General features: G+C 33.1%; 1 protein-coding gene across 3 annotated transcripts; it reads left to right on the forward strand.

Moving 5' to 3' along the window:
• Positions 1-386: 386 nt before the first annotated feature.
• On the forward strand, positions 387-19,765 carry LOC149781819 (lewis-type alpha-(1,3)-fucosyltransferase-like). 3 transcript variants are annotated; one of them, XM_089935993.1, is made up of 3 exons: positions 387-476; positions 12,557-12,603; positions 15,216-19,765. In XM_089935993.1, exons 1-3 carry the CDS (start codon positions 442-444, stop codon positions 16,463-16,465), a joined length of 1,332 nt encoding a protein of 443 aa, XP_089792119.1. In that variant the 5' UTR covers positions 387-441; the 3' UTR covers positions 16,466-19,765. The 3 variants fall into 3 exon arrangements, with proteins under 3 accessions (XP_089792119.1, XP_089792117.1, XP_089792118.1); XM_089935991.1 differs by lacking the exon at positions 387-476 and adding an exon at positions 1,980-2,711; XM_089935992.1 differs by lacking the exon at positions 387-476 and adding an exon at positions 4,008-4,509.
• The last annotated feature ends 8,139 nt before the right edge of the window (positions 19,766-27,904 follow it).

Genomic DNA, 27,904 nt, shown 5'->3' on the forward strand with positions numbered 1-27,904 from the left:
ATCCGCCATTAGTCTACATACCATTATGAGAAGGAAAATCAAACACAAAGCAGCAAACAAAAGATTATTATTAAACAATTATAATTCTTTAGATATATCTTTAAAAATATTTGATTATGTTTTATGATATGAATCAGTCTATCTAGTGTAGAACGAGAGTATTATGATCCCGTTTTTGTAAACAACCTAAAACAAAACAAAAAAAATCATTCATTCCCCAATCCACGTGAGTGTCTATATGTATCCTTTTACTTGATTGTATTCAGCTTAAATATGTTATGTCTTGGTTTTTACCTGGCAACGAAGAATATAATCATATACAGATTGGTAAACTTCCTTATGCATTATACTACTTCATGACCATTCATAGTGTCACGTGGTACAGCAAAAACGAGTGATGATCCATTGTGTTCGCGCAGTCGGAAAACGGCATATATCAAAATGTCAGCTGATTTGGTGAGACGTATAGAGAAAATGTAAGTAATGTTACAGTATCAATGTGTGTTTGCGTGTGTTTGTGTGTCTGTGTGATATAATATGTTTTGAAACTATCTACTGTGTATACCATCTTTTACTTATCCTGCTTCAAAGTTAAATGGAGGTGTCTAGGGTAAGTACACGATAAAGCTATTCAAAACGTTTTTTTTTTTTAAGTTAAAAGTATGACAATAAATTAATGCAATACACGTAAATAAATTGGTTTAAATGTATTCTACCGATCCTCATGCTCTTTTGTGTCATTTGCTTTCGTCATCTTCCAATTACACTCACTGCTTCTGCTGCTCGTAACGTTGTACAACTGCAATAATTACGTTTTGGATGACGATCACTATCACAATGATATTTACACTACGCAGAGTAGAATAACTACTACTAAAAATACTGGTACCACCACTAGCAATACCACCACCATTATAGTTATTATTATTAGTAGTAGTAGTAGTAGTAGTAGTCACTCTATTCGTCCAAGCTCATATGCTTCCATCAATGTGTTCATGAAATTTCGTAACTGGTTTTCATTGTTCATGATGGAAACTTTACACCTTTGAATATGATGTGAATGAGTCTGGCAAGTGTATATCCATTCGCTGTAATGGATGGACAAGATGGTCAGGTCTAGAGTGTGAGGGAAGTAGGACAGGAAGAGGGTGGAGTACTAATTACATAACCAATCAGTGCAGATTGTTAGTACATACTACTGCTACTTCTACTAATCAACACAACTACTGTCATAATTAATTTTAAATTCGTTTATCATCACAAAGATGCACAATTAAAAACGCATTTAATGCTTTCACTTTTATTAGGACTGTGATCTGATATTGATCTTGTTGCTACTTCAGCGGCTAGTGGCCACAACCACTCTTTCTCTCTACCACTACGAAACTCTCTGCTGCTGCCACTACGGTTTTTCTTGTTACTAAAGCATGGCTCTTATTCGAAATTACGCTTAGATGTCCGAAGAGATGAATCACTTTGTAAGGCTTTCTTTCAGAAAACGTAAACGTCTAAATGTCCTTCACTTCGTGTATCTGTGTTTAGAAGACCGATAGGACTTATATCGCTGAAGTAGCATGTGTGCAGTTTAAAACCATGCCACGATTTTGGAACGATCTGAGTCTAACAAAACCTGATTTTACATTGTTTATAAAAAAATTTAAAATAAAAAAAGTAAATAAATGAATACATAAATAATTTGGGAAAAGCAGACCAAACAAATTGACCTAAATATGCTGCATTTGATGTCTAGGTTTAGGATTCGCTTAGTGCAGGGTTGTGTTTTATTATAAAATGTATATTATGTGTGCGTTGAGATGAACTACATACTATAAATGCCCTCTATATTCAACTAATTATGATGCATTCAGGTTAGATTGTCGATTGTAATTATAGGTTACTGCATTTGTATGGGAAAGTATGAACGGGTTTTCGGATGGATACTGCACGAACCTGTGAGTGCAGTATATCCTTCCGACAAAACGAGTTCATATTTTCCCATACAAATGCAGTAACCTTTTTATTATATGCTCATTTTTTATTCTTCCTAAGGTTTAATTATATAAACAAAATACACTACAAGAAACAACGTAAATGAATGAATGCTTTATTCCAAACTAAATACACAAGCGCAGATTTGACATTACAAAATGACATCAATATTAATGCGCACATACCTCCGCCCAGATAAATTTGAACTTAGTCGCGCGGTCGACATAACTTTCGAAAGAAAATGGCGTGTCTAGTTAAAATTGAAATTTGCAATCATATTGTGAATGAATGCGCATTGCAACGACTTTTCCATTTGATCTAGAGTGAATATAGTTTGGTATTTTGTTTCGATTCGACGAAAGTTTGTGATTTTGGACTGGATTCATCTGTGCAAATTATACATGAAATACATCGGATTGAAGTGGCGCGGGAGAAGCGTGTTTACGTCTGCAGATGTGTTTCTGTTTCTGTCATTGAATGTTTGAAATCATAACGTTGGAAAAATATGAAGTCTTTCAATTGCAATTTTAAAAAAGACGCTATGGAATTTAATGTGTATTTCATTTTGAGTGCAGTAAGGAGGATGCAATTGCACTTATCGTCGAAATTACAGCACACTTTTGAAATGTGTAATCCAGATTGAAAACCTATGACATGGCTCATGTAATTCGGATTTGCAGAATTAAGAAAAAACATTTTGAGGAAAGTCAGGATGTAACACTGTAAGTATATTTTATTTTGCCATTCTTATCACCAGCTAAGAAAACAGTTATATGCCTTGTTATTTGTAAGGACCTAATCAGTCATTTATATAAGGTAGCTAGCCTAAATCCATAACATTGTATCAACGCAAAATGTCAAGACAGCTGGGTTTTTTGCAGTCCACGAAACATGTTTTAGTTCATTCAGAAACAAATTTAAACAACCACAACGTAAAGAGCCTCTTACGCGAGTGTACATGATTTGTTTACAAATCAAAAGTGCCGGCGTCTGAGTCCATTGTTTATTTACAAAAGAAAGTAGTTCCTTTATTCACGTGAATGCTATATGTGTATTGTCGCACGCGTTCAGTATCGGGGAATATTGAACGATTCTGACAATGTAAAGTTAACGGGGAAAAAATGAGCATAGAATAATACATCTTTTTTGGTTGCAAGACATGTATTGCATACTGTTGATCGCCTAAATATTGCATTACATTTTATTTTGATGTACCGTAGTGATAGTAAAGATGATGTGTCGTAGTCATTATGATGATGTGCTACTTTTCTCAGATGAACCGTAACGTACGACAAGGTAAACAACAGAAAATATGGGCGAATCTACCGAAGAAACAAGATAACGATGACATGCACTCTTTTCAGGGACCTTTTATCACATTTTAGTCTGACATTTCAGAAAATGGACTCTTCTACAAAGATATACTATTACTATCATTTTCAGAGGTAAAGATGTTAAAACATGCAAATATGAATGGGACTTCCACCTGATTAACTGTATAGCTTTTTACTGTTTAAACAAATTACCATATATTGTTATGGATCAGAACCTCACAAAAGAAGTTCAAGGTACAATTACAAGACTATGTTACATGTTCATCTCCCAGGGCCGGCGCCAGACTATCTGGCGCCCTAGGCAAGGTTAGATTCTGGCGCCCCCCCCCCCCCCCGCGGAAAATATCAATTTCAAAATTTATAAACAGTAATCTCCAGTTTGAGCAACTTCAGTTTTAGAGTTTTGATCATGTGTAGTAGGTTCACAACATTCAGTGCCCCCAGTGCTAATTTCAGCAAGAGCACACTCATCGTGTTCTTGTTTTGCTTTCTCTGGACGAAGGTATTTCAGGAAGAACCCCTCTTGCTTTGCGAGCCCCTTAATTTGTTCTGCTTTTCGTTTGCGGTACTGGGCTCCAGGTTTTTTTTTTTTCTTTTTTCCGCCATGGCACGCTGGAAAAAAAAAAAAATATATATATATATATATATATATATATATATATATATATATATATATATATATATATATATATATATATATATGTTACGGCCAATCTGTCAAATTGCCCAGTTCATGAAATGGGCAAATTTGTCTGCCCAATTCTTTCCTTGTTTGTACCATTAAAATAAGGAGTTACCCCCTCAATTTGGTTTCCGCGGCAAACTGAAGGTTTCGTATACGCGTGATTCCACGGAAAAACTAGTGGCCTATAAAAACACGCGAACGTAATTACGTCATGAAAGTTTCGTATAAGCGCGATTTTCACTCACTCATTTTGCTTGTTCCGGTCAGCCTGGTGTTTCGGTCAGACTGAATCTACCCGATTATTGTCCCTGTATGAAATAAACCAGGATAAAAAACGACCCTCAATAAAACTGAAATTTATTTATTTATTTTTCAAAACTGTTGCTGATTTGGAGAAATGCGCCCCCTGAAATCAGTGCCCTAGGCGGCTGCCTAGTTTGCCAATATGGTAGCGCCGGCCCTGTCATCTCCATTAAGTCGTGTCAACATATATCAATCCAAGTAAGTCTTATGTTTTTTTTAATATCTATAATGATTTGCGCTCTTTATGAGACAGAGATGACAGCACAGGTGCATTGTTTTAATTTTATTCCACGTTTGAACGACATGTATATATTAGAGACTTTCGATGCTGGCAATGAAGACGTAACACAACTAAAGCTGAAATAAAGAACGAGATTCCGCGTAACTCGATTATTACGTGTTGTGTATTGAATGCTTATCTTCTGGCTCTCTCGTTCGAATGCGTATAATCAAGCATCGAGACTGCGTAAAGTTGTTACAGTATGCCTTCGATGGCTTGCTATGATCACCGTTGTTCAAAACAAAACAGAAACCACCGAAACAGCAAAATATGACATCCTCATACTTTCTTAAAGAAGTCGGCAATTTTAGGCACAATAAAATGTTTGGAAATTAAACACTACGAAAGTTATTAAAAAAAAAGTCCCTTTAAAAGCCCAGCACAACGAAAGGAACGGGTTGCACACCACAACCGTATTGAAAATAAGGAAAAACGAGTCCTTAACGGGCCTTAATTCATATACAAGTATAAATAGCATTCATATGCAAACACTTTATTACCATGATGAAATGAGGTAAAGCAGGGTGTAATGTATATCTTGGTTCATTGAAAATGTGGCTCATATATATATATATATATATATATATATATATATATATATATATATATATATATATATATATATATATATATATATATGTAACCCCTTTGTTAACGTGCCATATAAATGAAGGTTTTCTTGGTTATCAGACAAAGATGCTAATTAAAACTTCTTGCCATATACATTCATTTCACGGGCGAATACATGTAAGTGATAGTGGAGGGACAGAAGGGCACGAAACCACTATCATCACCTTATCTCCTAACCAGACACTTCAGCCATGTAATTCTGCGGCATAACAACGTTTAGTTAAACAATACAAGCAATTTACATGGAACTATTTTCTCTTCTCCCCGAATTTTGCAATGAACTTTTATCTATATTTTTTTAATTGACAAATCTAAGAAATCCCTGCAAAAGTTAGCAAATTCAACTAATCTCTATTATGACATAGATAATCAGTGGATTAACATACATTCATTCATTAATTTGTTAATACCCACATAGCTCCGTTGTAATGTAATAAAAATTTATAAAAAGTTGATAAATACACCTCAAGGTAAGGAGCTATGTTAAATGATAACCTGCTTTGTTTAAAGATATATAACTTTTTAGATTTCGTGTAATCTGCTTATTACGGTTTCAGTTAAAGAGATATGGGTCATTGTAAATGAATTATCTGGATAGTTCGAGACGAGATGAATAACAAAATAAACATGTTGTTCTCTATAGGATACCGTGTTCAGTGTTTTTATATAAGCAAGGATATATTCTAAAACGTTGTCCTTACATTTTCACAATATGCCAATGAATTTGTATTTCTATTAAACAAATAATTCATCGAATCAGTAAATAAATGGAAATATTAATAGAGGCATTATAGATGAAGTAGCGAAAGTGTTTACCTGTCTTTTTTTGTGTGCTTTCCTTGTCTCATTTTTGTCTTTATTTAATTGCCGATGAACAAAACGAACGAAAGCAATACTCGTTCTAAAATATGCCTGACCGTCAATTTTGCATAGATCGTAATCAACAATTACGTAAGAGTTAATATTATCTTAATGTCGATGACAGATTAAATCATCCAAAATAATCTACAAAGAAATTGTTAGAAGTTTTGCTAATATTTTCCATATGTTCTACGAATGACTATTGGACATGACCAATTTTTTTTTATCCAATGCATTCATAGCTTCGAGGGAACGGTTCTTCCCTGATGTGATGGAATATATATATATATGCGGACAACACTATCTTTGCTCATCAATATTACAATATATATACACGAGCATTTCCATTCGAATTAAGTCATGGCCTACAATTACTTCAAAGAAAATATTTATCAAAAAGTATATATATATATATATATATATATATATATATATATATATATATATATATATATATATATATATATATATATATATATATATATATATATACTTTTCTATAATTAGCTATGTTCACTATCAGTATGGAGAGAATACGAAGTATAATAAGTTATGGAATAAGCAATGTTCCTTATGCGTTAATATAAAATATCAATGCACAACTATCGGATAAAATAGTTTCAATTTTATCAAACAATTATGTGAAAGTGAATCAATTATTTATATTGGCAGATACGTTTGTGTTCAGGGTGTCGCATACTAGGTTTTACAAGGTGATGTTTTATTCTCTGATGAGCCAGGTGTTTTTTTAGTGTTTAGTTTACCATTAAACAGTGCAAAAATGTCTTATGAACAAACACTCGCATATTTCACAAGCTGCATTCCTTTTTTATCACTAAGGTCGTCAGCAGATATATAATTCTAAATTGGGATCAATACCCTGTAAAAACACTTATATATCAGTCAATGAAAACAAAAACCTGTTGGTATGCATTATGATTTATTACATAATATTGCGTGATTAATGTGAAACGAAATTTATTAGACTTTCTTATGGTAACCCTGTTATGTGTTGAAGAGCATTACTTTATTTATGGAAGACCCGCTAATAAGTCAAACCAATTATGAAAGAAGTTATACTATATTATTCGAACAATTTCGAATCATCACAAAATACCTTTAGAGGGTATGTCAGAACAGGATATTTGTGGTACAAAATATGACAGTGTAATGCAGTAAGCTACAAATAATTTTGTTAATAAAGCATATTTCCCGAAATATCAAGAAACATTTCCTTCCGTTTCGGTTCTAATAATGTATGTGTCGACTGAAATTTACCCTAACAAGTTATCTTTGGTAATTCCCCGAGAGTATAATCAGCCTTCCGCTTGAAGTCGTGAATTACTGCCGTCAAATTGTATTTACGACAAACCAAACACGTAACATAGAGACTTTACATCTAGTGCATTTGCTTGAAGAACTAAGCAGGAAAGTAGTTTTATTCTGAGTAACATCAAACATTTCAGCATAGCGTATGACCATTTACCAATCTGAGATTGTACCAAGTTCCCTCCAGGGGCCCCGAGTGGCCGAGTGGTCTAAAGCGCTCACCGTTACGGATCACTGCCATCTCACCTCTGTCTGCGTGAGTTCGAGTCTCAGGCTCGGCTAACGTTAGTACGTGAGAAAGCTTGCCAGTAGCTTATCGTGGGTCGGTGGTTCTTTCCTGCGTTTTCCAGGGTTCTTCCTCCACCAATTATACTGGCCGCCATGTATAGCCTATCTTGTGCTGAAAAATGGCGTTAAACCCTATAATAATAACAACAACAACAACAACCAAGTTCCCTCCCTTCCCGAGTCATATAGAATGATCTTTCTTCAATCAAAAATAATTCAGACACATGAAGCAACTATAGAACGACTAAGGATGACATGTCCATTCTCATTCACACAAAATAAGAAACGACGAATCAACGAACAATTTTAACTTTCTAGACATTGACAGTTATATGATTGTGAATGTAATTGATGCATTCTTAACGTCACTGCACTACACCGGTGCATATTAAAAAAACCCACACAGATTCCTTGCTTTCGACCTGTACATGAACAAATATCCATACAGTTGAAGTTATGCCAATATCATTGTACATCTAGGGCTGGAACAAGAGGTAGCCTGTTAATTTCAGTGATCTTGACGTTTACCAAAAATGTGTGACTTGAAGTACCCTATTAAGTTTGGTGATCTTGATGTGGAATTATTGAATCATAGTTTATTAAGTCAGTAGCAGACGAATTAGGTTTTCCTTTCAGGGCAGCCCCGATTTATCTTAAATATATATATGTAAGGAAATGAGTTAAAAGCCCCACATATCTATCTATCTACTTACCTACCTTCCTACCTACCTACCTACCTACCTACCTATCTATCTATCTATCTATCTATCTATCTATCTATCTATCTATCTATCTATCTATCTATCTATCTATCTACCTACCTATCTATCTATCTACCTACCTACCTATCTATCTATCTATCTATCGAGACGGCGGGGGTGAGTGTGTATGTTGTATGTATATACATATATGGCTAATTGTGGATTTGACGGCGTTAGCCTTTTATCAAGTGCCTTTTTTATTTCATCCGATTGATTCGCCTTTGGTTATTTTATCGCAGCGTTTTTGTTTTCTTTTTCGGCGACATTTCACTCCTTCCCTACTTTGATGCTTCTCTTCTTTTCCACCTTCATCTTCCTTTGTCCTAGTTTTTTCTTCTTATCAACAACATCCTTCTTTACCTGTGTCTTTTTTAATCTGTATTCACGTATCTACTCTCCCCACATTTTCGTCTTCTTCTTTATGTTGGTCTAAGTATCTGCTTATTTTATTATATACACTTAATACTTAACGATTCCGCTGCGTATTTATTTATTCGCTAGAGGCTCCACATATTTTTAACTCATACTATTTTATGAAGCGCTCCGGTGGCCTAGTGATTAGAGCGTCCGCCTCGGATGCGGGAGGTCGTGGGTTCGATCCCCGGCCGAGTCATACCAAAGACTTTCAAAAATGGTATTAACAGCTGCCTCGCTTGGCGCTCAGCATTAGGAGGTTAGTGTTAGGACTGGTCGGCCTGGTGTCAGAATAATGTGACTGGGTGGGACATAGTGCTACATGCCTGCGGCATGATGCCCCAGTGTTAGGCATCACTATAAACTGCCACACTGCAGACATCGTAGCAATATGACTGAAAAATCGTTAAAGCTACGTTAAAAAAGATGTCCAAGTCCATACAATTTTATGAGACACTCTATTATTTTGTAGTGTCAAGGTGAGGGCTGGCATTTGAACCTGCGATACACGTTAGGTCACTCATCCCTTTCACAGTATGTTTGCATATCATTGCTGCATGTATCTAAAATTTTAAATTGTATGAGACATATCATAGCGTAGAATAATAATACGGGTTTTGTTAGTCATCAGACGAACATCTTGCGTTAGTTATTCGTTTCATCGGTGAATTTCTGGAGGTGAGAGTGGTGGAAGGGAAGGGAATCATACCAAATAACACCAACTTACCTCTTATCCCGACACGTCACCCATGTATTTCAGAGGTGTAGTAACGATAATTTCAGCAATACAAACAATTTACATGCAACTATTATATTTCCAGCCAGATATTTGCAAGGAAATTTCGTCTATATTTATTTTTTAACTGATGTATGCCAAGAAAGCCACGCAAAAACGAGCAAGGGCAAGTAATCACTATTCTAACATATATTAGTGGTGGATTAATTTAATCATTATTAGCATACATTCCTTCACTCAATAAATACCCATCTTTGCAAGGTACTCTGAAATATGATAACCTGATTTGTTTACAGAATGTATCACTTTTTAGATTTGTTATAATGTGTTTAGTATCGATTACAGTTAAAGTGAGTGAGGTCATACCAAATTAATAATCTTAGAAGTTTGATTTGAGCAGTATAACAATAAAATGATGTCATTCTCTATATGATATTGCTAAGAAGGCTTTTATAAAAAAATAAACCTGAAAATAGTATACACAGTTACCATTACCTGTAAACGATATGTCAATAATTTATGTTTCTATGATACCAAATTTTCATCGAATAAGTAAATACATGGAAACAGTAATAAGTACATATATTATAGGTGAAGTTGTGAAAGTGTTTATGTCTTTTTATATTAGCTTTCCTTAATTATTTTTTATTTTCCTCAATTACTGTTGGCCAAAAACGAAAACAACATGTAATATCAGGTTACTAATACTTTTATTTGAAATCGTAACTTGTTCAATTTATTTCTCTCCAAATACTGAGTACCAGATGAAAATACGGCTCTGATTGCATAGCGGTTAAAGCGTCCGAATATGGGAGTTCGTGGGTTCGAACCCCGGTCGAGTCATACAAAAGAAATACAAATGGTACTAACACTTCCTTCGCTTGGCGCTCATTATTAAGAGGTTAGTATTAGGACTGGCCGGCTTGATACTACACGTCTGCGGCATGACGATCCAGTTCTGGATATGACTATTAACTGCCACACTGCAGACATCGTTGCGATATGACGGAAATATATTTAGAGCTACGTTAAAAATCCAACACACACACACACACACACACACACACACACACGGCGTGAGAAAATAAATGGATATTTGTTTTTAATTTTGAATGAAACTTCTGTACTGTTAAAATATAAGCTTACAAATTTGGTTCACTATTTGGAGCCTAGTCCCGCGAAGAACGCATTGATTTTATGGAGTAAATGAGAATCGAAAAGAATGATTTTATTTTTAATATATTTCAGAGGGTATTTAGAGTACAGTTAAACAAGTCTTGCATAAACATTGCCTGTTAGATTTAATTACTTAAAATATTTGCTCGGGATGAAAAAGAATTGTAGAAAGACATATGTATGTTTAGTTTGATGGCTTATATGATTCAAAATGAGTTGGTAGTGCTCTTGTACTTACTATATATTTTTGGGTGAAACTTTATTCCAATCGCATCCACTTGTAATCATATAAACATATGCCACTTAGTAAGCCATGTGCTTTTGTCTTTAGGTATCGATAATTGCATGATTTAAACTGTTTCCCTGGAAGTAACATTCTTCATTGACCATAAATGGGAGTTATGTTTGCGCTATGTTTCTAAAATGATGAGAGATTTTCTTTCGTCCTAGACGAAATTAATTTTTTCGCTTGTGAAATAAGTTCAATTGTGGCATGGGTCATCTTTTTTATTCTGCATCCATTCTTTGTTAATGAAATATGATATCATTATGTTTATACAATTGCGACTCACAAAAATATAAACATTCCCATGGACCCATATTTTGAATTTGCTTTGGCACAATGTCTTCGTTTGAACCGTCTCTGTATAACCACAAAAGTGACTTTATTTAGATAAAGGGTGAATATTGAACTCTAAATAAAACATTATTCAGATCAATGACTAACTTGCAGTTCCTATGAATGATATAGAATATGCCGTAATCTTCAATATGAATTTTGCATTAAATATTCAAATTAATGCAAGCCCTCTACATGATATATTTCGTTAAAGTAAGATATTCTAGAATCTGCTTATTGATTTGAATTTTCGAAGCAACATGTAATCGTACAACCGAGACAAAGGGTTTGCTATTTGGAGTCCCAAATATAGTGCTCATAATTTCAAAATATATATATTAAGTATCTTTTGTATATACATGTTGGATGAATTTTATTATAGAAGACAAAATAACTGTTTTATATGCAATCCCACATATTTGCATCATGATGATCAGGCGCTGCATGTGATCCAGATAAAAAAAATCGATCCAGTGCTGAAAAAAAATGGCGCTGCTAGGAAAAAATGAGCTAAGTCGTTCCATTTAAGATCATAAATACAAGTTTGATTATACATATATATAACGGACTTTTTCATATTGAGTCCATGTTCTTTATATTAGGCGTAACCCACAAATGGCACTAATATTTGAAAGGAGCGTTTCATGTTACACATGACATACAGGATGTACATTTAAGGTGTGATAATTCTACCTAACTATACCAATGTGTATAGATTTCCTGTGCGCTAGAGACAATGCTGACGTATACATCTGCTACTGATAATGGCAAGACAACGTAAGTGATATGGATTAACGAGTATCACTATATGTATAACCAGTTCAAAATATATACGTTGTACATTCCCTAATAATATACCGATGACTGTTAAATTTATATCGCATTTATTATTCGTTATCAGTTATAATTACTATGAAACATGCAAGCACATCTGGATCTCTAGGTGAATATGGGCACTTGAAAAATATAATCCTTTATTCTGCCAATTTATGTCACATTCTCTTATATGATTAGGAAATTGATGCTATATCTGTTTTTCGCAATTTATAATGTAAATATTATACCAAATGTGGTGAAAATACTATGGTCACAATATAAAGGAACATGATAATCATCGTTTACAAACACTGAAATTTGTTTTATTTTTTCAGGAGGGACTGTTGTCAACTTAGGACTCGTTTGTGTATTTCTATTAAATGTAAGTTCTTTATTTCATTATTGTTTCTAGTAGTAATGTTTGTAAAAAAAAACCAACAACGTAACTTATTTAAATATTGATGTTATATATCTTTTCAGTTCCAAAATGTGCATCATAAACATGTGTGGTTACAAATTGTCTTACTCTCTGATCATGCCATATAAAAGCTAACATTTGATGTACGCCGTGTGAAAAAATTATAAAGTTATAATAAACCCTTGGCGTTGTAAGTAAAATTGTGTCAAAATATTTTTTACATAGAAAAACAGTAAATTATTAATTTCATGCTACTATTCTCCTAAAACAACATCATGCATGTAAACATATATTCAGCATTACGGAAAAATATTTCCTTTCCACCGAATCTCGTGTCCTTAGGTGAGTTAATCACGTCATTTAACTAGGAGAGTTATTTGAAACAAATTGTACAATCTATTTCACCGATATGATTAAATTAATGAACGAATTTAAATCAATCGTCTATTAAAACTATAAAACGTTTATTTTCCATATTGACTTATACGAGTTATATTCAGAGTTGTAATGCACAAACATCACCATTAAAATAAACAATTATAATATCTAATGTTAAAGGAGATAGTCTTTAGGATTTGCCAAACAATATTCACAAAAATAAACTGGGAAGGGTGTGTTAGACGTCTTGAAGTTTTCAGTGAGTAAATATTATGTATGTAATTATCTCCACCTAGTCCGGGCTGAATTGCAATTTCACCAACAGGAGACCCATTGACTAATAATACATCGGAACAAAATACAGCTATTCAACAAGTTGAACTCCACGTGTGCACTATATAAGCATTGTACGGCCTTTATTTGTCTCGAAAGTATGATTGATATTTAAAATGACAGTGGTCTAATAATCACGGATGCAAATTACATAATCATTCGAAAGACTCTGCACTATTCTCCTGACTGATAGCTGGGTCGAAAATGGATATACTCGAGTAGCATAATAATTATTGAACCGAGCGGTTTATATTATTCCCTAAGTTTGAAAATGAGGACTTACGACTATACTAGATCAAACATGGATACATATATTAAGTTCTGAGCCTCCACACTGGAGCTACTAGCACAACGATACTTGGAATTTTAAACTCTAGGATATCAGCGATCTCCAACACAAGCTTGAGCTGAAAAGAATGCAAGGGCTACTCTCTTTAAAACACTAACGGTATTTAAATGTCATTGGATGCATTGAATTCGCTATTATTAGCCATAATGGATGTGGTGTTATGTTATTGGCCTTCTCTTTGCCAGTATAATGCGACCTCATACATTCTCAGTGGCTGGAATTTTTAAGATGGTTCAGGGCAGACATTTTGTATAAGTAAATTAAACTATATTTGAAACTTCACTTTTCCAATGAAATATTTTGATGTTATTAATTTATTTCTTTAAATTATCTCAGAATGTTTACTCAGACAAAGTCTGACATCGCCTTATAGTTTTCAACAAATGTAAATTTGATAGGTTTTTTAACGAGTGTACATGTGATTATCGCTGGGGTTTTGACGTGATTGCAGGTCGATTATGTGTCCCTGCTCCTGGTTATCCAGCATTTTGTGGAAAGATATTGAACGTCTTGCGAACTTTTTCAGGTAGAACAGATTGCATGTCAGGAAATATAAATTGATTGTTTTTCTGGTTTTGAGGTGTAAAGCCATATATGGTGCGTGCCCAGAAAATACGATTCAATCTAGCCCTATAATCATTCGTAGGGATGAAAGACTGTTTTGTTTTCTTCTTGCCTAGATAATGTATAAGATTATTCGCAAGTTGGCTATAAATAAATTAAAATGGAAATAGTGATCAAAGTCCTTTAGAAAGCAAAACCGTGGTTCACATAAATTATGAGCCACCTTTACGTCCGAAAAGCGCTTCCTAGTAGCTCTTTTAGTATGCAGCCATTCTAAAGCACGATGCTTGAGTTTTGTTTTGCGAATTAATGTTCTTTTCTCTCGCAATATCACAGAGTCGGCTGAAAGTTAGAAACAATACAGTATTGTCATCCGTGATGTGTGTAAATAGCTAACGTTACATAACATTTCCTAAGGAATAATATACGCATATACGGTTATGTTCAATGTTAGGTCAGTCAGTGATAAAAGTAAGATAATTGTGTAATTATAAATTGTAAAAAAATTACCATTTTATGTTATGATAAAACCGTAAATGTGAATATAAATCTTGTCATCATTGAATATTAGCAGTTGTGTGAATTTTACAAAGTATTAGAAGTAGGATACTAAGATATTAATAAAAGAAATACTCTCTAATTATGGTTTACATGAATGTCACTCACTACTTGCAGTGTTTGAGTGTTTGTTTAACACAAAACCAAGCAGAATCATTCTTATCAATATACTGTATTGCTTCAAAATTGTGATAGGTAATGAGCATTAGCAAACATACCAGAAAATATCAATCACTATATGACGGCGAAAAATAGCAATGTACGGTGAATCATGGTAGATGATAGTCTACTTAAGAGGTAAAAAGTCATAATTTGTAAATAAATCACACGTGCATGAAATTAGCACAAACCACAGCATACATTAACCTTTCCTTTACATTTTTCTCTTTTCAAGCAAAACTGATTTTGATGAGTGTCTTTTTTACCGTATATGCTGTGATAATTTTGAGCCCTGCATTGTGGAGTATTTATTCAGCTTTCACGGAACGAACAAGTCCTTCCAATTATGCAAAGAATGACTCTCTGAGATTGAAGCATTCGAAACACAATATTTCTAGAGAAGCGGAACCGTCGATCTCCAAAGAGAGAAAACATAAGCTGGTGGATATGCTTCAACTGTTTGGCGACTTCGCACCAGTCTATAATTCATCTGAACACAATGCAACTAGTGGAATATTAAAGATTCTCTGGTATAATAGACCTTCTTGGTTTGGAGGAGAAGAAGATGAGTGCAATACAAACATAAAAAGATGTTTCCATGGAAACTGCGTTATTACACATAACAGATCCCTTCTAGAGGAGGCTAATGCTGTAATATTCGACGCAACTGTGTCTAATTTCCCACACAATCCACCGCTTACACCACAAAAAGCACGTAGTCCTAATCAGATGTGGAGCTTTTTTGGTCGTGAAAGTCCTGTTCATTACCACAATAACCATTTCAGAAGACCACAGTGGAGATCAATGTTCAACTGGACCATGACCTACCGACTAGACTCTGACATTCCTCATCCATATGGCATTTTGTTTACAAATTCTAACCCTCCTGACCGAAACTATAGGGCTATCTTTCGCTCTAAGACAAAGTTCGCAGCATGGATAGTAAGCCATTGCAATGCCGGCAGCAAACGAGATGACTTTGTTCGTCGTTTGCAAAGATATGTTCCTGTAGACATTTTTGGAAATTGTGGCACAAAGAGTTGCTCTAGAAAAGGAACTGAATGTAGAGATAATATTGGCAAAGTTTATAAGTTTTACCTGAGTTTCGAAAATTCTTTATGCAAGGATTACATAACTGAGAAATTCTTTTGGTTCTTTCCATTAGATTTAATTACGATCCAGCGTGGATATTCTGACTACGAATCTCTCCTACCAAATGACAGTTATATTGACAGCGCTAATTTCTCTACAGTTCTGGAGCTGGTCAATTTTATGAAAAGACTTGCTGAAGACGAGGACAAATTTATTAATTACCTGAAATCTAAAGATCGATATGCGTTGAAGAGCCACAGCTGGACATATTGTAATGCTCTATGTAACATTTGTAAAAAACTAAATAATCTAGAAAAATACAAAAGGTCATACAATGACATTGCTAACTGGCTTGACAATAATACATGTAGTTCAGCATCTGACATTAGATGATCGCATTTGTTCAAGACGTATTAATTGGCTTTTTTTCTCAAATTTTAACAAATCTGAAAAAGACTCATGAACAAATTGTTAACTTCTTTTGAAATATATCCAATTTCTTTAGATAAGTCTTTCTGTAACATAACGCTATTAAACTATCCATATATATCTTAGATATTTCTAACTTGAAGTATGCAAACTGGAAACTGAAGAATAGATTAAAAAGGAACAAATGGAACGAGCTTTTCTCATAATGTATGCAATATTTTACACAGGAGTGTCTTCATTGATTCAATATCCAAAAACACAAGCGCCTCTTTTCTCCTCTGAACATGCTGCAGACCGTAGATGTTAATTATGTTGTACGTTAAATTACTATATAGTACAAACACAATGTTTTATGTAAGACTTAGAAGGTATGTATGATTCAGTATGAGATTATATAGTTAAGTATATGCACTTAATGATTTAACTGAATGATGGTGAACTTAGAACATAAGTTATAGATGTTTTGAAATCGTCTGTATAAAAATGAAAAATATTTTGGACGATAATATAGATAGAGAGATGGATATGTGACATGCTTACTTTATATTTTCAACATTATACCTACTAATTTACTTTTTATTGTTTTGACAAGAGTTACAATTTTAATTTTACTTCAAATATCTCATTAAAGATACCTTAGTCTATTATTTTTGTTCACAAAAGGTCGTTTACCTGTAGCTGCTTTACCGATATCATAATATGTTAATAATAGAAAACTGTTTGATGGATCCTAAAGTTTATATTTGTTTCCCTAACGTATAACATAATTTAAGAAACTTTTTTTTGCATTTAAATGATTTTGTGATTTCTAGTTTTAATACCACTAAATACATTTTATTTTAATTTAAGAAGTATAATGTTGCAAATATAAAGTAGGTATATTCTAATAGAGTTTATATATTCTTGATTTTCGTAATGTGTATGTTACCTCTTCATCTCCTATGTCGGCTTCATAATCTTTATATTAATAAAGTGCATGTGGCATAATAGTGAAATCCCAGGAATAACTACAGCTCTAAACGTTAATGATGACCATGTTGATGGTAATGTCGGTGATAATTATAAAATCTAATGTTAAAACGTTTTCTTTAATGTAACCCTTTCATTTATTGCCAATTGACATCGCGATCAAACATTACAACCGTTAGGTGTTTAGGATCATAGTAACAAGAAAACAGTGAAGACAACAAGCATTCTACATTTTAACAAATAATCTATTTCCCTAGAAAAATAAGGTACCAATGAGGAGAGGGACTTAAGATTTAAAAAATCAAATTCAAAACTATTCGAAATATAATACAAGACCTAACAATCAGAAGTCCTAGTAATAAAATGCTTTAATGAATTTGAGTTAGATTCCATACGAAAATCAAAAATGGAAGACGATGACGTATACTGTCGTCAGAATAGTACTAAAGTGCCAACAGTTCTTTGTTGAACAACAGCAAATAATATTCCGGTGTTTGAATTATGAATAAATTTTCAATAAATGTCTTTGTCCAAGACTTCTGTATGAGCACTTAAATATTTCCAGGGTAAATATTGCTCTCTTAGAATCAAAATATGTTGAAGAACAATTTAATTTTTTAACTCCAACTGGTCACAAAAAAAAACATTGAGTCTAAAAGCCCAACGGAAATTATTTCTTAAAACATCACTACTAAATATGGCTACTGTGCAATTCGGGTAAAAATAGAATTTCGAAATAACAATGTAGATGCTATTTACGTGTCGAAGGTCAACTACTCTGAGTATAGCATCGATTTCACTCTATACATCCCAGACCAAGAATGCCTAAAAACAGAAAATAAAAAGTTGTTTACTTCCAATTATGAAATAAGGTCAGAAACTAGGTCAGCATTTGATATAAAATTCTAATGTTAGGTGTTTGGAAAACTGAACTAAATTTTTGGACAATGTCAAGTCCAATAAATAAAATTACATTACGATAGCATGTAATGGAATACAAAGACCAAAAGTAACATGCAAACAATTAAATAAATTCAAATATAAATTAAATCAAATATGCATAACAAAACAAAGACAGTGAAGGTCCCTTTTCTCAACAAAATTACTCACCACAATGATGCTTATCTTTATTTGCATGTCTTCTTCAATACATACAAAATAAATATCTGATACCGACATTTGTGACAGGTTAGGACACAAAGTTTGACACATCATATATCAGTGTAAACAACGAACGACATTTAGATAACCTTTGGAATGATAACTCTTCATAGCCCGTAATCTTTGTACTAAGAACAACATGAATACAATGTACATTTGGATATCATTCTCCCATTAGGATCTAATTTTTTACAAATGAAAGGTCATGCGATAAACATCGCAGAAGTTCCGTAACAGAAGAAAGGAGCCACAGACAGACTCTTATATAACCAAAGGATACAATGCAATTACATTTACTTTGTGCTGTTACATTGATATGACTGCATATAAACAAGTGTGCATTATTATCTTATTTTTATCTGTGCTACACGAACAAATGGTGGTCGTAATTGAAAATCTTTTTCTTTTTTTTTAACACTGATGCTTTGTAAAGATACCTATGTACCAATTACATTTATTGTTTTGTTATTGACATATATGTTCTTTGCATCTTTTACACATAATGTTTAAGACAATCACGACTTCTTCAGTTGTTTATTAGATCTAATGCATATTATCAACACCGTCAAGCATGGATGGGTTATGACATTAATAAACAAAATGTTATTAAATATTAGCCATCTAACGCGATATTCTAACCAACATGGAGGTTACCCTTAGAGGAAAACACATCTCTTCCACATATTATATACCGTGCTTCCTTATAACGACACTTGCACAACAAAATCAAATATGTGCATTTCTGCGTGTGTCACTTGTAGCTGATTACATTATAATGGGCGTTAGGCAGAGTTAGAGCCATGCAAATTTATTTCAAACATAATTATACATACATGTTTGATATGTCCTTTAAATTAATTATTTAATTCACTTGAATAGGATTTATTTCGTCTCAGTTTCGTTGATATCGAAGTGAACCGTTTAGTCATATCATATTCATATTGTCAATATTCGGGCAAACGGCACACATCACCTTGCCTGCGTAGCATCATTGAGGATCACCATCTTTTGGTGATGTGTGCTTAGCCGTGAGGGAATATGGGCTTAAGTGTGCAGGCAAGACGATGGGTGCCGTTTACCCGTGGACCTAAGTTCAAATCTCCCTAGAGTACGAATTAAAAATTCTCTATCCTGTATGATATTATTTTTTTATCTAAAATATGAATTCTGGCTAATATTATCAAGCATTCTTCTATACGAAACAAGGGATAGCACTATCCGATCTGTCTGGTGTATATTATGGGAAAAAACCTCTCTCTCTCTCTCTCTCTCTCTCTCTCTCTCTCTCTCTCTCTATATATATATATATATATATATATATATATATATATATATATATATATATATATATATATATGGAGAAAGAGAGAGAGAAAAAGAATGTGAGAGAGAGATAGGTATATATAACCATCTGTTCTATTTGATGATGAATTATTCCTTCGTGGTGTTGGTGAGTTATACGTACGTATGCATAACATTACTTCTATTGCAATATACATATATTACATAATTTTGCAGACCTTGGTATGAAAAAAGGTTTTGACTCACTAATTATTTGCCATAATAGATGTAAATTATGGGTAAAACAAAGTTCAAAATCCTGATATTTAGGAAAAGTGGAATAATGCATTTAACTATATTAAAATGATACTTATTGTCGTGACAAGCATGACATAGACATAACGTTGTTATTGATTCTAATGACTATTTCTCAATAGCTCAATGTCTTCGTTTGATCAGGCCCAAAGAGCATTTTATACATGAATTAAATATTTGACGAAATTATCTAAAATGTGTGTCAGTCACAATAGGGCTCCATTTGATAACATAGAAAATCATATGTTCAACTACAGAGCATCTGCAAAGCTAAGGATACAGTTACTACTTATTAGGAAAGTATATGTCAAAAACTGATTACACGAGTTGAATGTATAAAACAAAGTTGGCAGAAGGTGATGAATTACAGGAATTTATATTTTACTATACCTTAAGCTTGCTTAAAATTCCTCAGCAAAAATGAGAGCAGTTAATAAAATATTGTTTTTTAGATGCGGTCGACTGATAATATTTTGATAGGAAAGACTAATATCGAATTGCAATAACACCACGAAGAACTGTATCATATAGCATGGAAACAAAATCTTGTAGATGGAATGTACTATATACTCATTTTTGTCTCTGTTAACTTTACATTGTGAGATCCATTCAGTGTCTTATGATTCTGGTGACCTCGATAGTGCACGCTTGTGCATACAATATGTGCCCTAAATAGCACATTATGTTAGGAACTACTTTGCAAACAAACCATGTTCACTCATATAGTAAGCGCTTTTGGTTTTAGTTTATTATACTTGTTTGTGAATGAACTCGTAAAGCTGTTTCATCTTTTAATTATTACAGTTGATAAAGCGAACAATGTGGACGAATGTATTGGGTAACACATGAATATTTCAAGGGAAGCAAACATATGATCGTAGTGTTCGCAATGTCTAGATCAAATTTGAGATATGCAGCACTGAAAATTCCAACAGTTATTTAGGAGATATATCCGAAAATTGTAAATTGAATGGTTCAGACTATGACCCGTGCTGTCTGGGGTATAAAAAAATCATAGAAAACATATTGACAAGAAAGGCTATTGTATTATGTAACAAGATAACCTGGTGGCATTTATGAATTACAACATAACAGCTTTGGTGGTGATACGAATACAATGTTTAATAACGAACACTTGAAAGAGTAATTTATAATTATTAATATATGTGTGATCAAAAAATTGGATCAATGAAAATAATATGCATGGATTTAATGACAAAAATAAATGATTTTTACACAGAACAAGCGCAAGGGGTGAATGATGCACAGTGATTTCTCAACGAAAGAACAATGTGTTTTACTCAAATAGTACAAGGAAATGTATAATTTACTTATATAGTAAAATGTAAACACTCAAACAGTGAAAGTATGTAAACAAAAAAGACAGATATACAAATTATCTTTACAGTCTCAAAACACACTGGGTTTTATAAGCCCCAAAAATTAACCCATGTCTAAGAGACTACATGTATCGAGTTACACAATCCAGCTCTGCAGCTGTCACCAATTCGACTCCTATCACTCCGATAACTCGGATCGCTCCGGTCACTCGGGTCAGCTGAAATACATCTGGCACCGTGAACTATGCTTGACACGGGCATATACGATAAAGCGTAATGACGTTCTGTATGGTAAGTTATACAGAATACACTCTCGGCACAATTACAAACCAACAGAAAACAATTTCAGAAGTAAAGATTATCTTGCCGACAAGAATCCTACGGTACTAAATGTTTCTTAAAAATGAAGCTTTATATTGGTAATATGAATCACTTGCTAAGTCACACAAAAGATAGAAAGTATTTGCATTATACTACGTAAACCGAAGCTACATAGCAAACTTAAAAAAAATAAACGTGGTAGTACAATAGTTATAAGTTATACATAATATATTAATAATTCACATACCTCTACATCTGAAGATGTGCAAGTCCTTGACGTAGACTGCTCACTGACAAGACGTTCCGTGATGCGAATATTTAATCTTATGGTTAAGCAATTATACACAGATAGACGAAGTTGCCATACATTGTGAATGTGCTGGAAGCATTGTTTATTCCCACTGAAAGTATGCCGCACATGCTTCATTGGATGAACCGAACTATTTCCATATATTGTACAATATACATAAATCCCCCTCCGGTATCTTTGTACACAAATACGAAAAACGAGTACATATATTCAATAAATTGTAGGATCTATACCATTTCGTGACAGTATATTTATCAGAGATGCGCTGTTTTATAAGTCAAATTCTTGAATTCGAGGAAAACGTTTAATGTATAATTTTGGTATAGAAATACCGGCCTCAGAGACATTAAGCCAACGACGATGATTTATTAGTTATGCTGGCTGAATGGACTATCAAGCAGCAGCTGCTTTGCAATATTCCAAGTTAACTCTTTTGATAACTTGTTTAGGAATTTGGCTAGCAATAGATACCATACAGATGATAAGATAGCTCTGGTCCCTACAAAAACACCTAAGTGACAAAACAGAAACATGACTGTGATAAGTCATTTAATCAGGTGCGAGATCACCTTATTAATATGCATGAATATCGCCGATTATTGGACTTATACCAGACTCATATAAAATGAACCCATATACTATATCTGACGGAAATCTAATCAGAATATGGATTCCAAAAAGGTAATAAGCAATAGTTGACAGATGAGCATTCTCAGTACGAAAAACAAAACAGATAATGCAACACTATAAACCCATTATGCCTTATATCCAGAGAAACCAAACTTTTATATATTTTCCAATTCTTTTAAATCTTTTTGAGAGCTGGCCGTCAGTAAAACTTGCGCCATGTTGCAACAATGACAAGGGCAATCAGTGACAGTCTCTATGATAGCGTATATCATGGCCCAGAAATCCAGCAAGCTACTGTTGCATACTTATCAGCAAATTCTGACACAATCAACGTTTAAAATAGTATGCTGTTTTACTGCGATTTCCGTGTGCCATATTGTGATTCTAAACTTTTACTTAGGTTAGAGAGTATTTAAACTAACTTGTTCAGTATAGATCTGCATAACAAGAAAAGAGACTAAGTCGATATGTTGCCTGCTTAGAAGCCAACATGAACCATGAGACATGTCAATCGTAACACTTTAAATCACATACTTAACAAATATTATAAATGGTATTAGCCATGTACTATGAATGCATATACAAATTCACCACACACCTATACAATGTATACATGTTCCTAGTTCAAAAGTGGGAATTAATAATAATTGCAAGCTATAACTCAGTGGGTTGGTCCATTACACCAGGGACCATTGAAAGGTCTCAGTGTGAAGTCACCTTATATCCATAAATGTACATATTGTTGCAGGTGTGATGTTATTAACAACTTTAACGGTTTTGATCCAGGAGCCGATACCCTACCATAACCGTTAGGCTGACGTTGTGTGGGAATCTGAATGGTTAGACTGGTTACAATCTAATGATAATAGAGTAACAGAGAAAAGAGATCCCTCAACGGGTTTGGATATTATGACAACCAAGAAACTGAAACTGAAATAAGAATCCGTACATGGGTTACCACATAAACGTCATTTGACGCTCATATCTAAGGCTGAAACAATCGCTTGATGAGTTTGGCAGCTATAACAATTGAACTTTAACCTAAAATCCTAGCCATGTGTTCACACGCGTCTGGATGGTAACTTAACAGAATGATAAACATTTGTCTCAACTCTGAGAAACCATAAAATAAATTTCATAAACATTCCTGACTAGTTATCCGGAATAAGTAGATGAAATGATAACAGCTGTATATTATTACATATCAACGCAATTTAAAGATAAATAGACCGAGAAATGAAAGTTGCTGCGATATTACAAAAATATTACAAATAGTGACTCTAATGATATTTTGCAATGGAAAATATACTGTATTAGCTTATGTATTTTAATGCATTATATTGCATAATTCTAATAAATATAAAAAGCAATATACGCAAGGGAAAACAGATTGGAGATTGGTAAATAGAAAGATTAAACAATATCGAGAAGAAGTATAATCATCCGCTGAAATTAGAATTTACTAAACGTACTCTGATATTTAGAGTATTACATTTGTGTTCATACATGCCCTGAAGCAATTATAATTCGGCTCATTATATGAGGGGGTATGATTTTTCGTCAAACTATTGCAAACGTAAACAAAATAATCCAAACGAATGGCAAACTATATTCCTGACTTAAATATTTGAAAGAAAACGAACATATGATGCAATTTAAGCTAATGCATTTTACACAATACATGGTCTGCGAATCAAACAGAAGCCTTCGCTAATTAAACGGAATAGAAAGAATGTAGCCTTAAACCGAAACTGAAAACAATGAGAATAATATTACTGAGATCTGCATGAATCTTTTGTAAGATATTAATGGGTTGCAACTATTTCAGTTAGATAAACTTCTATTCTTCCGTTATTTAAACATATTTTTCACTGACAAGATGGACTATATAACACCTAAGGGAGTTGTTTAGAACATGTTTCATTTAAACATTATGATGATAAAACAAACGTCGGTGAACATATATACGTTAATAGCATGTTAAAAAGATGCAGTTGCATAAATTGTGCAAGTCAGGTAATCGAGCATTCCAAGATTGAGTCAAAGTTCCAAACAAGTTAACCCGTTCGATATGCCAGAAATATAAGTTACCATGTAATTCACTGTTCAAAATGATTTTCCTTCTGTTTGATCCATCTATCTTTATGTCAGCCAATTGAAGGGACATGGACGTTATTATGTATTCCTTTCCTCCTCTAAAATACAGTATTTGAGTTATGTGATTCAAATTGAATCGAACAGTGTGCATTTAAAGGAAAACGAAAATAATAAAAATATTTGAGGTCCTGCATACCAAAGTAGAGATTTCCACGTCTACGGTTTTGTTGTTGTTGTTGTTGGAAACCGCTTTTGCTAAAGGAAAAATAAGATTAACACATAGCATATTAATTGTTATCTTTTTGTTTCCTACCTGTGGACGGACTGATGGTACACTATGTCAGCAGCAAGAAATAATTTGGTAAGAGATGGGTGTAATAAAGTTTACATGTAAGTTTAATAAGTGAATTTCTTGTAAATTCTTCTAAAAATGTTGACTCGGATAGTTTACTAGATAAAAGAGTTACACAAAATAAATTCAACATAGCAAACAGAGTCATGTTTATTTAAAAATTATATGTCTTACGAAGCCATGCTCTGATTTCTAGTGAACATCTATTAGTTTAAAATATATATTCTATTAATCAAGCATATACCTGCAGAGACCGTTAATTGAAGTATGTTGTTGCTTAAGATAAATTTGACGGCAACTGAAGGAATAACATATCACGTTTATACTTACTGGAGGCTACTATTTATCCCAAGTTGTTTATACCTTGCTACTTGTTATCAACAAATCCATGCACAATGGAGTCTTGTATATAATAGTGAAGGCAATCATATGCAGCGAACATTGTAGGCAAAATTAAACTACAACTTGACTAATAAACAAATTAAGGAATAAAAAGTAAAAGTTGTTGAATCTGGTCAAGTGTTATCTCAGGACAATCTTTTACTGAAAATATTTACTCATTCATAGTTTAGGACTTTTGAAAACAAACGGAAAACACACAAAAAATAAAACACAAGGACGAAAAACCAATGTCAAGAGAATTGTAAAGTATATTTCAAGATTAAATCACTTAAGTAACACTTCTGAACAGAAAACAGGTCTTTTCAAATGACGAAAGATATATAGAAACAGTTCCTAAAAATTACATTAAATGATTCTCAAGAACATTACCCCATTAGCTTTTGTGAACCTTCATTTGAATTGATGAACGGGCCTTTAGAGTGTCATTTCTATGGGGATGCTGAAAGTTTAATTTAGAAAGATGAAAATTTATAATTATATGCTTAGGTACTTTGTTACAGTACAGATTGCACAAATGAAGTATAGGAAATTAAACGTTCAATGTGGGATTTATATGAAATTGAAATAGAAAAGAATTCTGCAGAATATAAATCTACTATAGCATAACTAATTAACAGATCTTAAAGTTTTGCGAAACTTTATCATCTCAAGCAAATAAATGTGGCGCGCAAATTTCGTAGTCAGTACGTTCAGAAATAATGCATCATTGTTAAATCACAATATACAGTGGCAATGGCGAAAGTGAGATAATTATAAACAAATCACTAAGAATACAATAGCTAAATAAAAATCATTTTTTACCTTAACGACAGATGTATTGAAAAGACGATGAGGATTAAATAAGAGAAATGTTTCTTAAAAATAACATATTTTAAAAGAGTTGAAATAAGTTATATTGGATGACATCAAGTTTGCTGTAATAGAGAGCATGAAGTTCTTTTTCATGTTAAAGATGGATGACTTTTTGTTTTAATTACTGATCAAAGCGAGACTTTTCGTTCATTTTTTCATAAATAAATAAACAATTATTACAAACATAAACTATACATATTATGAAATTTGCAAACGTTTTTTATTTTAATGAGAAATGTCATATTCAAAGATGCAATATAAACATGATCTACGTTCGATGGCATCAGAGGTATAAAGGAAATTCAAATTAATCAAGTAAATGATGTACAGTCCATGGTCATTAACATGACTACGATGTGCAAGAGAACTATGTTATAAATTTACGAAAATGTATTTTTTATAAAACGAAAACATATTGAATCTCTTTCCACATATTATGACTTATCGAAAACTTTAATATTAAAGAGGCTCATCTACGTCGTGTCCAACGCTACTAAACATCGGGTAAAGTCAATATAGAGGCATTTGTCAATAATATTTTCCTGAATGGAGCATACAATAATGTAATAGCGAAACTTACAATTAACACGTTTAATTTGCAAACATGATAACAAACACACAGCCTTGCAGCATAAAGGTGTTTGTCCATGCATACTAGATACAATGTACCGTACACGTTAGCGGCCGAAATAAAGATTTAAATTTGATGTCAATGTGTGATACATTTATTAGACACATAAGACGAAAAGAAAAATCAATCATATTATGAATGGAAACGTAAGAGGAGTTAGATTATATACGCACGAAAGAATTAGTTAGATATTATAAATACTACCAATTGAATATAATTTCGCAGATACAAATTAAGAAACAATAGTAAATTTGAAAATCCTCCCGTTTCCAATGACAGCAAGATTAGTGAGAATCCCAGAAAGTGGAAGACACATTCAACGAAAATGATACACGAGATGCAAATAGCCCGTTATTGCCTGACAAAAAGACTGAAGTTTGATGTCCATGTGATACATTTATTAGACAAATATAATTATAAGAAACAACAAAGTATGAAAGAAACAAACGAGGACAAATAGTATATAAACGAATGAATTAAGCTTGCAAGAACTAAATCAGTATATCATATTTATATAATAAGTAAATAAAGGGAAAATAGCGAACCTAAACTTAAGCCGTTTCCAAAGACAACAAAGAAAAGTGAGAAACCACAATGTTGATGACAAGATTAAATGACAAATGCGCTATTAGAACGATCAACATTTTAAAGATAATTGTGTTAATATACGATAATAAATAATATCAAGTATAAATCAAGAAATCGGGTTTGTCACAAAACAATTCAATTAATAATTCATTTA

This window comes from Sinohyriopsis cumingii, chromosome 15 (genome assembly GCF_028554795.1).
Source record: "Sinohyriopsis cumingii isolate HCF-2022 chromosome 15, ASM2855479v2, whole genome shotgun sequence".
Lineage (NCBI taxonomy): Eukaryota > Metazoa > Mollusca > Bivalvia > Unionida > Unionidae > Sinohyriopsis > Sinohyriopsis cumingii.